This window comes from Salvelinus sp. IW2-2015, unplaced genomic scaffold, assembly GCF_002910315.2.
Source record: "Salvelinus sp. IW2-2015 unplaced genomic scaffold, ASM291031v2 Un_scaffold2869, whole genome shotgun sequence".
NCBI classification, from domain to species: domain Eukaryota; kingdom Metazoa; phylum Chordata; class Actinopteri; order Salmoniformes; family Salmonidae; genus Salvelinus; species Salvelinus sp. IW2-2015.
Genome location: NW_019944169.1, coordinates 24,221 through 36,055, shown reverse-complemented (window position 1 = coordinate 36,055; position 11,835 = coordinate 24,221). Strand labels below are relative to the sequence as shown.

General features: G+C 45.2%; 1 protein-coding gene and 1 long non-coding RNA gene across 2 annotated transcripts in view; both read right to left on the bottom strand.

Moving 5' to 3' along the window:
• Positions 1-392: 392 nt before the first annotated feature.
• Positions 393-2,334, bottom strand: LOC139025571 (uncharacterized). Its single transcript, XR_011477169.1, has 2 exons — positions 1,384-2,334; positions 393-1,228 (listed from the first exon to the last, which is right to left on the bottom strand). It is a non-coding gene; the product is annotated as an uncharacterized lncRNA (long non-coding RNA).
• Positions 2,335-3,662: 1,328 nt separating this feature from the next.
• LOC112074890 (protein phosphatase 1, regulatory subunit 13 like) overlaps positions 3,663-11,835 on the bottom strand; it is a 9,664-nt gene continuing 1,491 nt past the window's right edge. Inside the window, exons 4-9 of the mRNA XM_070440707.1 lie at positions 10,662-10,894; positions 7,470-7,607; positions 6,104-6,237; positions 5,316-5,482; positions 4,802-4,995; positions 3,663-4,222 (exon numbers count right to left, since the gene is read on the bottom strand). Coding sequence (XP_070296808.1) covers positions 4,040-4,222; positions 4,802-4,995; positions 5,316-5,482; positions 6,104-6,237; positions 7,470-7,607; positions 10,662-10,894 — 1,049 coding nt within the window. The 3' untranslated portion in view covers positions 3,663-4,039. The remainder of the gene's footprint in view (positions 4,223-4,801; positions 4,996-5,315; positions 5,483-6,103; positions 6,238-7,469; positions 7,608-10,661; positions 10,895-11,835) is intronic.

Genomic DNA, 11,835 nt, shown 5'->3' with positions numbered 1-11,835 from the left:
TTTCTGCCAATTGCACCATCCCTCAAAACTTGAGACATCTGTGGCATTGTGTTGTGTGACAAAACCGCACATTTTAGAGTGGCCTTTTACTGTTCCCAGCACAAGGTGCACCTGTGTAATGACCATGCTATTTAATCAGCTTCTTGATATGCCACACCTGTCAGGAGGATGAATTATCTTGGCAAAGGAGAAATGTTCACTGACAGGGGTTTAAACAAATTAGTGCACAACATTTGAGTGAAATAAGCTTTATGTTCGTATGGAACATTTCTGGGATATTTTATTTCAGCTCATGAAACATGGGACCAACACTTTACAATGTTGCGTTTTATATTTTTTGTTCAGTGTATATACAGAAAACAGCCATATATTGAACAGGAAAATACCAGACAGACATTGTTCATTTGCTTTATTTCATACTGTTATTTTCAGTGTTAAACATTTGTTCATCAAAACACTACTAGAGGTCTTGTGCTCAAAGCATAGTCCCATTCAAACAACAACCGACCTACTTATGTGTACAGACACACACGAGTGCATGTGCACAGCCACAATCATCACACGCAGATACCGACACACATAAAACCCACAACAGATCCTGGTCCATCTCCCGAACAAGCCTTTTCCTCTGACACAGAACAATACAATAATTTCAGTGTTCATTTTGTCACCTATTTGTAGATTAAGTATTTATGATTAAAATATATTTTAATCTTAGTCCCATTTTAGTAATTGTATTCGTCTTAGTTTCAGTCACGGTCATTTTAGTTCTATTTTAGTCATTTTCTCTTGTTTTATTGTAACAGTTCATACAAACCTCCATCTTAGTCACATAGCTTCCCCTCTCTTAGTCTCAGCCATCTTAGTCACATAGCTTCCCCTCTCTTAGTCTCAGCCATCTTAGTCACATAGCTTTCCCTCTCTTAGTCTCAGCCATCTTAGTCACATAGTAACTTCCCCTCTCTTAGTCTCAGCCATCTTAGTCACATAGCTTCCACTCTCTTAGTCTCAGCCATCTTAGTCACATAGCTTCCCCTCTCTTAGTCTCAGCCATCTTTTAGTCACATAGCTTCCCCTCTCTTAGTCTCAGCCATCTTAGTCACAATAGCTTCCCCTCTCTTAGTCTCAGCCATCTTAGTCACATAGCTTCCCCTCTCTTAGTCTCAGCCATCTTAGTCACATAGCTTCCACTCTCTTAGTCTCAGCCATCTTAGTCACATAGCTTCCACTCTCTTTAGTCTCAGCCATCTTAGTCACATAGCTTCCCCTCTCTTAGTCTCAGCCTCTTAGTCACATAGCTTCCCCTCTCTTAGTCTCAGCCATCTTAGTCACATAGCTTCCCTCTCTTTAGTCTCAGCCATTCTCAGTCACATAATAGTGGACTATTAATATAATGACTATAATAATGACTATAATAAAGGCTACCTTTTAACTTCCATCATGTGCACATTCAGAAAGCCTTGTTCTACTAGGAGGGATGCTGAAAGGTAATCTAGATTCTCTATTACAGGACCAGTAAAAGGCCAGGTTGCAACCTTACTTCTACGTGAAAACTGAAATGGTCTATTCATTATTTTTCCATTTTAGTAGATGCTCTTATCCAGAGCAACTTACAGTAGTGAGTGCATACATTTTCATACTGGACCATGGTGATGAAAAGTCTACAGGTACAAAACCCTAGATGACCAGCCTATGTAAATACACTAATGTATATTTTGATTAAGTGGTTTGTAAGAATGGTACATTAATATTACTGCACAAAAAAAGTGGTTGTTTTCCAATATTTATTTGATCAGGAACAAAATATTTAATTTGATGTTAATTTGGATGTTTTGTGTCTTTGCCCATACCTTTTGATTGTAATATTTGAGAACAGGGTTTAGTTCTTTCTGGATTCCATTAGAGATGACATCAACAGAGAAAGGGGACAGGGTTTAGTTCTTTCTGGATTCCATTAGAGATGACATCACAGAGAAAGGGGACAGGGTTTTAGTTCTTTCTGGATTCATTAGAGATGACATCACAGAGAAAGGGGAAGGGTTTAGTTCTTTCTGGATTCCATTAGAGATGACATCACAGAGAAAGGGACAGGGTTTAGTTCTTTCTGTGATTCCATTTAGAGATGACATCACAGAGAAAGGGGACAGGGTTTAGTTCTTTCTGGATTCCATTAGAGATGCATCACAGAGAAAGGGGACAGGTTGTTTAGTTCTTTCTGGATTCCATTAGAGATGACATCACAGAGCAAGGGGACAGGGTTTAGTTTTTCTGGTTCCATTAGAGATGACATCACAGAGAAAGGGACAGGGTTTAGTTCTTTCTGGATTCCATTAGAGATGAATCACGAAAGGAAGGTTATTTTTCGATCATTAGAATGACATCACAGAGAAAGGGACAGGGTTTAGTTCTTTCTGGATTCCATTAGAGATGACATCACAGAGAAAGGGACAGGGTTTAGTTCTTCCTGGATTCCATTAGAGATGACATCACAGAGAAAGGGACAGGGTTTAGTTCTTTCTGGATTCCATTAGAGATGACATCACAGAGAAAGGGGACAGGGTTTAGTTCTTTCTGGATTCCATTAGAGATGACATCACAGAGAAAGGGACAGGGTTTAGTTCTTTCTGGATTCCATTAGAGATGACATCACAGAGAAAGGGGACAGGGTTTAGTTCTTTTCTGGATTCCATTAGAGATGACATCACAGAGAAAGGGGGCAGGGCAACAACTCTTACCCTTCAACATTTGAATCCTGCAAGATACTGTTGTTAATTATTCAAGTACCTTTTTTTGTTGTGTTGCAAAAAATCAGAACCGGTTTGTACCTGTTAGACTTACCATCACCGTGAAGTGAAAAAACAAAAATGTACAATATAGTAATGGAGTACATTGAGACAGCAAGTGGTTTGTGACGGTGTGGCTCATGGGGCTTGCAACGCTAGGGTTGTGAAGGTCTCGCGGCTATGCCTACACAAACGTAAGAGAGAGAGAGTAAACATGACTGTTTCTAGTGGGTTAGTTACAAGTGAAGCACATCACTTAAAGATTGAAGCGTGACTGAAGAGACCGCCTGAGAGGCCGCGCAGATCAGCTCAATCAGATCGCGTACTGAAAGATGTTGCTTTTCCAATGAGAGGATTGCATGAAATATTCTGCACGCAATGCTTAGGATTGGACAAAACAGATGAAAGAGCTTTATGTTCAAATGTCCGTTAGTCTACGTGGAAGTCTAGTTACATTTTCGTCAACTAAAATGAGAAGTCATTTGTTAATACTTGTGTTTTGATTCCCCCCCCCCCCCACCCCCCCCCCCGCCCCACCCCCCCAGGGCGTCTCATCTCGTTATCATAGTTTTTAGTCAGGGGAAAAAAGAAAAAAAAGAGGTCCTTGAATACTTTTCGTCATAGATATGTTGACAAAATTAAAAACTGCAATATATATCAACGTTACATAGAACAATAACAACATATAGTAGCTAGCAATTGACATTTACTTAAAGAAGCATTGAAGAAAGAGAAGAGAAGAGATAGACAGAGAGAAGAGAGAGAGAGCAGAGAGAGAGAGACAGAGAGAGAGACAGAGAGAGAGACAGAGACAGAGAGAGAGACAGAGAGAGAGAGGAGACAGAGAGAAGAGAGAGAGAAGGAGAGCGAGAGGAGAGAGAGAGACAGAGACAGAGAGAGAGACAGAGAGAGAGAGAGACGAGGAGAGAGAGAGAGACAGAGAGAGAGAGAGAGACAGAGAGAGAGAGAGAGAGAGAGAGAGACAGAGAGAGAGAGAGAGAGAGAGAGACAGAGACAGAGACAGAGACAGAGACAGAGACAGAGACAGAGACAGAGAGAAGAGAGAGAGAGACAGGGGAGAGAGAGAGACAGAGAGAGACAGAGACAGAGAGGTTTTATATACCAATAAAATCAGACTTCATAAATGAATAGTGACACATTGAGAACCATTGAACGAAGTATAATCAGTAATAAATCACTGACCCGTCTAGTACTGCTATGTCTCACTATAGTGACTCATGTCCTGTTATTCTACTTCACTTCTTAGTGAAATCAGGCAGGACAAAGGAACAAAGGTATATACCTGCGTAATGTGGTTTCTCCTCCCAGGTCTTCACAACAGTTTTCTGCTCCAGTTCCTGTTCCAGCCATTCGGTGGGGCGAGGGCTGATTGAGGTGAGGAGTCTAGCAAGGGACTTAGGACGAACTTTAGGGAACAGCTGACGAAGAAAAGGAATTTGAAGAGAAAGAGAGAGAGAGAAAGAAAGAGACAGAGGAGAGAAGGAAAGAGAGAGATGGAAGAGAGGACAGAGACAGACAGAGAGAGAGAGAAGCAGAGAGAGACAGAGCAGAAAGAAGAGAGAGAGAGGAGAGAGGAGCAGAGAGAGACAGAGAAGAGACAGAGAGGACAGAGAGACAGAGAGAGAGAGAAGAAGAAACAGAGAGAGAGAACAGAGAGAGAGACAGAGAGAGAGAAGGAGAAACAGAGAAGAGACTAGAGAGAGAGAGAGACAGAGAGAGAGAGACAGAGAGAGAGAGAGAGAGAAGGAAAGTCAACATTGAGTTCAGAACAGAAACAAACCAGAAACTGTTTTAGTACTGGGCTAGAACAAATATGTGCGACCCTGTGGGATCTCAGGACCAGGAAACTGCCTTGCCACCAGGTAAATAGATTTTTTAAATTCAGGATATGTGAAAGTTATCCTGGAATTTGTCCCTGAAGGGGAACAGTCAGACCTTTACTGATTGATAAGGGAGGAGACAACTAATCAAATGAATCTAAACTTATTGTCTCTTACCCCAAAGTAGTTGTTAGGTATGAATCCCTCTCGGCCACAAAGTGATGCCCACCACCAATCTACCCCATCCGGCTTCTGGAGGATAGTCACCATGTCCCCCTCTCTGAAGCCCAGCTCGTCTGCCTCCTGGGAAGGGTACTCCCACAGGGCATACAGCACCCCGCTGTTCTCCACACCCATCGCCTCCTCCACACCTGACAACACACACACACACACACACACACACACACACACACACACACACACACACACGACCAACGATTTTTCTAACACTTTCAGAAAAGGTTTCGACACAGAGTGCAAATAGTTCTGGATAAAGTGGTCTATGTGGTTTAGTGGTTTGAGTGGATGACCCCGGCAGTCATGTAAGCCAGAGGCAGCATGGGTTAGAATCCAGACCACTGCTCGTTGACTCGATGTCTTCGACTGTTTCTGTTCAATAACAGATGTGGGACTGCCCCACTCCTAAAAATAGTTATGGAGAAAGAGGGCACCCCTGTCTAGTTCCTCCTACCCCTGAGGAAGCTCTCACACTCCTCGAAGCCCATAGCGTACGGGTCACACTTCTGAGAGGCTGTGGCCTCATCACTCTCCGTCACCGCCATGACAGCTGCTCCGTTCCTCACCAGGAACTGACAGAGAGGAAGGTCGTTACAGGATGCTGCACAGTGGAGGGGGGTCCTGGTACAGAGCAACAACAACAACACTATGTGAACAAAACAACCCGATCTGACTAAACACAACGCATAATGACACAATATGACCCAAAACAGGGACAGCAACAGAGGGAGGGGACAGTAAAGGAAAATAGGACTGGTCAATGAAAGAGCACGTTATAAGGGAGGGGAAGTATTCGGGACTAGAATGTACTATTTTTTCTTTAAAAAAAATAAATGTAACCCTTATTTTACCAGGTACGTTGACATTTACAGCAACGACCTGTGGAATAGTTACAGGGGAGAGGAGATGGGGAACAAATGAGCCAATTGTAAGCTGGGGATGATTATGTGACCATGATGGTATGATGGCCAGATCGGGTATTTATCCAGGACACCGGGGTTAACACCTCTACTCTTACGATAAGTGCCATGTGATCTTTAGTGACAACAGAGAGTCAGGACACCCGTTTAACGTCCCATCCGAAAGACGGCACCCTACACAGGGCAATGTCAGAAAGTGGGATGCAGGATGGCACGCTGCTGGCCATAAGGAATAATGGCCAGCAGGGTGCCATTATTATGTAGAAGAAGGAAGCTAACAGGGACATAAGCCAGTTAAAAGGGCAGACGATAATGAAGTTACCATCCGTGGCTGTCTGGGGCGGAGACGTTGGCTCCTATACGAACCAGGAAGTCCACCACGCTGTAGTGACCTCCACAGATGGCGTTATGGAGGGCTGTGATGCCCTCGTCGTTCGGCTGGCTCGGGTCACTCATCTACAGGTCACAGACCACGCAGGGGTGAATCTCATGCTTGCTGTCAACACACACTGAATGCTTTATTTGGGTCAACAACAGACCCTACCTCCTGCACCCAACCCCTACACCCATCCTTCTCACCTCCTGCAACCATCCTCCTCTACCTCCTGCACCCATCCTCCTCTACCTCCTGCACCCATCCTCACTCTACTCTCGCTGCACTTCCATCCCCCTCACCTCCTGCACCCATCCCCCTCACCTCCTGCAACCCAACCCCATACCTCCTGCACCCATCCTCCCTCTACCTCCTGCACCCATCTCCTCGCCTCCTGCACCCATCCTCCTCGCCTCCTGCACCCATCCCTCACCTCCTCACCATCCTACCTACCTCCTGCACCCATCCTCCTCACCTCCTGCACCCATCCTCCTCTACCTCCTGCACCCATCCTCCTCTACCTCCTTTCCACTACCATCCTCCTCACCTCCGCACCCATCCCCCTCACCTCCTGCACCCATCCCCCTCACCTCCTGCACCCATCCCCTCACCTCCTGCACGGCCCCTGAACAATGTCCAGTTCCCCAACTCCTGCACGCCCCCTGAACAGTGTCCAGTTCCCCCACCTCCTGCACGGCCCTCTGAAGCAGTGTCCAGTTCCCCCTACCTCCTGCACGGCCCTCTGAATTGTCCAGTTCCCCCTACCTCCTGCACGGCCCTCTGAACAGTGTCCAGTTCCCCCTACCTCCTGCACGGCCCTCTGAACAGTGTCCAGTTCCCCCTACCTCCTGCACAGCCCCCTGAACAGTGTCCAGTTCCCCCACCTCCTGCACGGCCCTCTGAACAGTGTCCAGTTCCCCCTACCTCCTGCACGGCCTCTGAACAGTGTCCAGTTCCCCCTACCTCCGCACGGCCCTCTGAACAGTGTCAGTCCCCTACCCCTGCACGGCCTCTAACAGTGTCAGTTCCCCTACCTCCTGCACGGCCCTCTGAACAGTGTCCAGTTCCCCCTACCTCCTGCACGGCCCTCTGAACAGTGTCCAGTTCCCCCCATCTCCTGCACGGCCCTCTGAACAGTGTCCAGTTCCCCCACCTCCTGCACGCCCTCTGAAAGTGTCCAGTTCCCCTACCCTCCTGCACGGCCCCTACTGAACAGTGTCCAGTTCCCCCTACCTCCTGCACGGCCCTCTGAACAGTGTCCAGTTCCCCCCCACCTCCTGCACGGCCCTCTGAACAGTGTCCAGTTGCCCCCTACCTCCTGCATGGCCCTCTGAACAGTGTCCAGTTCCCCCACCAGTGACCCGTCCAGCAGTAGAACCAGAGGGCTGAGCCGAGCCCTCTGACCAGAATCCCCTCGTTCCCGACTGGCCCGACGCAGGATGGAATTGTACCCCTGGGAAGATGGAAGAGTACCACAACTTAATACCTTCACTTTTCCCTTATTAGATACAAGACGTAGGAACATCGAGATGGAGAGACATGCCCAAGAAGTCTTTGTTTAAAATGCATGTGACTATTATTAGTGAAGACCTTCCTCTAACTGGATCAGTTCACTGACAATGGGACTGTTTCATACATGGAATCAAGCTGCAACCTAGAGTACCAGCCAAAAGTTTGGACACATCTACTCATTCAACTAAAAAAAATTAAATAAATTGTACTATTTTCTACATTGTAGTATAATAGTGAAGACATCAAAACTATGAAATAACACACATGGAATCATGTAGTAACCAAAAAAGAAGTGTTAAACAAATCAAAATATATTTTATATTTATATTTGAGATTCTTCAAAGTTGCCATCCTTTGCATTGATGACAGCTTTGCACACTCTTGGCATTCTCTCAACCAGCTTCATGAGGTAGTCATCTGGAATGCATTTCAATTAACAGGTGTGCCTTGTTAAAAGTTAATTTGTGGAATTTCTTTCCTTCTTAATGTGTTTGAGCCAATCAGTTCTGTTGTGACTAGGGATGGGTGGTATACCGAAGTTAGCCCTACTTGGTAAAACACCAAGTACATATTATGGCAAGAACATCTCAATTAAGCAAAGAGAAACGACAGTCCATCAATACTTTAACACATGAAGGTCAGTCAATGTGGAACATTTCAAGAACTTTGACCGTTTCTTCAAGTGCAGTCGCAAAAACCATCAAGCGCTATGATGAAACTGGCTCTCATGAGGACCGCCACAGGAAAGGATGACCCAGAGTTACCTCTGCTGCAGAGGATAAGTTCATTAGAGTTACAAGCCTCAGAAATTCCAGCCCAAATAAATGCTTCACAGAGTTCACGCAAAAGACATCAACTGTTCAGAAGAGACTGTGTGAATCAGGCCTTCATGGTCGAATTGCTGCAAAGAAACCACTATTAAAGGACACCAATAATAAGAAGAGACTTGCTTGGGCCAAGAAACACGAGCAATGGACATTAAACCGGTGGAAATCTGTCCTTTGGTCTGATGAGTCCAAATCTGAGATTTTTGGTTCCAACCGCCGTGTCTTTGTGAGACGCAGAGTAGGTGAACAGATGATCTCTGCATGTGTGGTTCCCACCGTGAAGCAATTCTTGGACCGACTCTCTTCTCTGTATACATCAATGATGTCGCTCTCGTTGCTGGTGATTCTCTGATCCACCTCTACACAGACGACACCATTCTGTATACCTCTGGCCCTTCGTTGGACACTGTGTTAACAACCCTCCAGATGAGCTTCAATGCCATACAACACTCCTTCCGTGGCCTCCAACTGCTCTTAAATGCAAGTAATACTAAATGCATGCTCTTCAACCGATCGCTGCCCACACCTGCCCGCCCGTCCAGCATCAATAATCAGGACGGTTCTGACTTAGAATTGGTGGACAACTACAAATACCTAGGTGTCTGGTTAGACTGTAAACTCTCCTTCCAGACTCACATTAAGCATCTCCATTCCAAAATTAAATCTAGAATCGGCTTCCTATTTCGCAACAAAGCATCCTTCAGTCATGCTGCCAAACATACCCTCGTAAAACTGACTATCCTACCGATCCTCGATTTCGGCGATGTCATTTACAAAATAGCCTCCAACACTCTACTCAACAAACTGGATGCAGTCTATCACAGTGCCATCCGTTTTGTCACCAAAGCCCCATATACTACCCACCACTGCGACCTGTATGCTCTCGTTTGCTGGCCCTCGCTTCATACTCGTTGCCAAACCCACTGGCTCCAGGTCATCTATAAGTCTCTGCTAGGTAAAGCCCCTCCTTATCTCAGCTCACTGGTCACCATAGCAGCACGCGCTCCAGCAGGTATATTTCACTGGTCACCATAGCAACACCCACCCGTAGCACACGCTCCAGCAGGTATGTTTCACTGGTCACCCCCAAAGCCAATTCCTCCTTTGGCTGCCTTTCCTTCCAGTTCTCTGCTGCCAATGACTGGAACGAACTACAACAATCACTGAAGCTGGAGACTCATATCTCCCTCACTAGCTTTAAGCACCAGCTGTCAGAGCAGCTCACAGATCACTGCACCTGTACATAGCTCATCTGTAAATAACCCATCCAACTACCTCATCCCCATACTGTATTTATTTATTTATCTTGCTCCTTTGCACCCCAGTATCTCTACTTGCACATTCATCTTCTGCACATCTACCATTCCAGTGTTTAATTGCTACATTGTAATTACTTCGCCATCATGGCCTATTTATTGCCTTACCTCCCTTTTCTTACCTCATTTGCACTCACTGTATATATATTTGTTCTACTGTATTATTGACTGTGTGTTTGTTTATTCCATGTGTAACTCTGTGTTGTTGTTTGTGTCGCGCTGCTTTGCTCTATCTTGGCCAGGTCGTAGTTGTAAATGAGAACTTGTTCTCAACTGGCCTACCTGGTTAAATAAAGGTTAAATAATCTTTTTTTTTTAAAGAGTAGGTGAACGGATGATCTCTGCATGTGTGGTTCCCACCGTGAAGCATGGAAGAGGAGGTGTGATGGTGCTTTGCTGGTGACACTGTCATGACCTCAACCCAATTGAGATGGCTTGGGATAAGTTGGACCGCAGAGTGAAGGAAAAGCAGCCAACACGTGCTCAGCATATGTGGGAACTCCTTCAAGACGGTTGGAAAGTTGGTTGAGAGAATGCCAAGAGTGTGCAAAGCTGTCATCAAGGTAAAAGGGTGGCTACTTTGAAGAATCTAAAATATAACATATATTTTGATTTGTTTAACACTTTTCGGGTTACTACATGATTCCATATGTGTTATTTAATAGTTTTGATGTCTTCACTATTATTCTACAATGTAGAAAATAGTAAAAATAAAGAAAATAAAACCCTGGAATTGAGTAGGTGTGTCCAATAGTTCTGACTGGTACTGTACATTTAAAACATCTTGACACACGTCACTGTAACATAGTCACAACAACAGAAAGCAAAGAGAAGAAATGTGTCCTGTCATACCCTGTACTCTGGCGAGGCAGGTTCAGGGTCAGGGACCGGGTTAGTGACAGGGGAGAGGGATGTAAAGCTGTCCCCTTCTCCGTCTGAGGATGAGCTGTAGTCACTCCTCATCTCCCCCCCTTGCTGGCCCGTCAACCCCTTCCGCCGGAAAAGTTTATTCATGATCTGTTTGTACTGTTTCCGATTGTGATCCGGCTGCAGGTTGGCTTGCTTCTTCTGGGGCTGGCCAGGGACTAGGGTCAAGGGTCACAAGGTTACCACAACATCGTGCACACACATGTAGACGCTTTCGAAAATGAAACATTCATAAGACCAGCGCCGCATTGATAACGTGATCAGCAGGAGATTCTACAGGGTGAGTATTGATAACGTGATCAGCAGGAGATTCTACAGGGTGAGTATTGATAACGTGATCAGTAGGAGATTCTACAGGGTGAGTATTGATAACGTGATCAGCAGAAGATTCTGCAGGGTGAGTATTGATAACGTGATCAGCAGGAGATTCTACAGGGTGAGTATTGATAACGTGATCAGCAGGAGATTCTACAGGGTGAGTATTGATAACGTGATCAGCAGAAGAATCTACAGGGTGAGTATTGATAACGTGATCAGCAGAAGAATCTACAGGGTGAGTACTTTCACCCTGTAGATTCTTCTGACTGATCACGTTAATACTCACCCGTAGATTCTTCTGCTGATCACTTATCAATATCTCACCCTGTAGATTCTTCTGCTGATCACGTTATCAATATCACCCTGGCAATTCTTTCTGCGATCGTTTCAATACTCACCCTGTAGATTTTCTGCTGATCTACGTACATATACTCACCCTGTAGAATCTTGCTGATCACGTATCAATACTCACCCGTAGATTCTTCTGCTGATCACGTATCAATACTCACCTCTGTAGATCTCTTCTGCTGATCACGTATCAATACTCACCCTGTAGATATCTTCTGCTTGTCACGTTATCAATACTTCACCCTGTAGATTCTCCTGCGATCACGTTATCAATTATCCTCTCTTCTTTGCACGTATCTCAGATCTTCTGCTGATCACGTTATCAATACTCACCCTGTGAAAATCTTCTCTATGATCACCGTTATCAATACTCACCCTGTAGATCTCTGCTGATCACTGTTATCAATACTCACCCTGTAGAATTCCTGCTGAT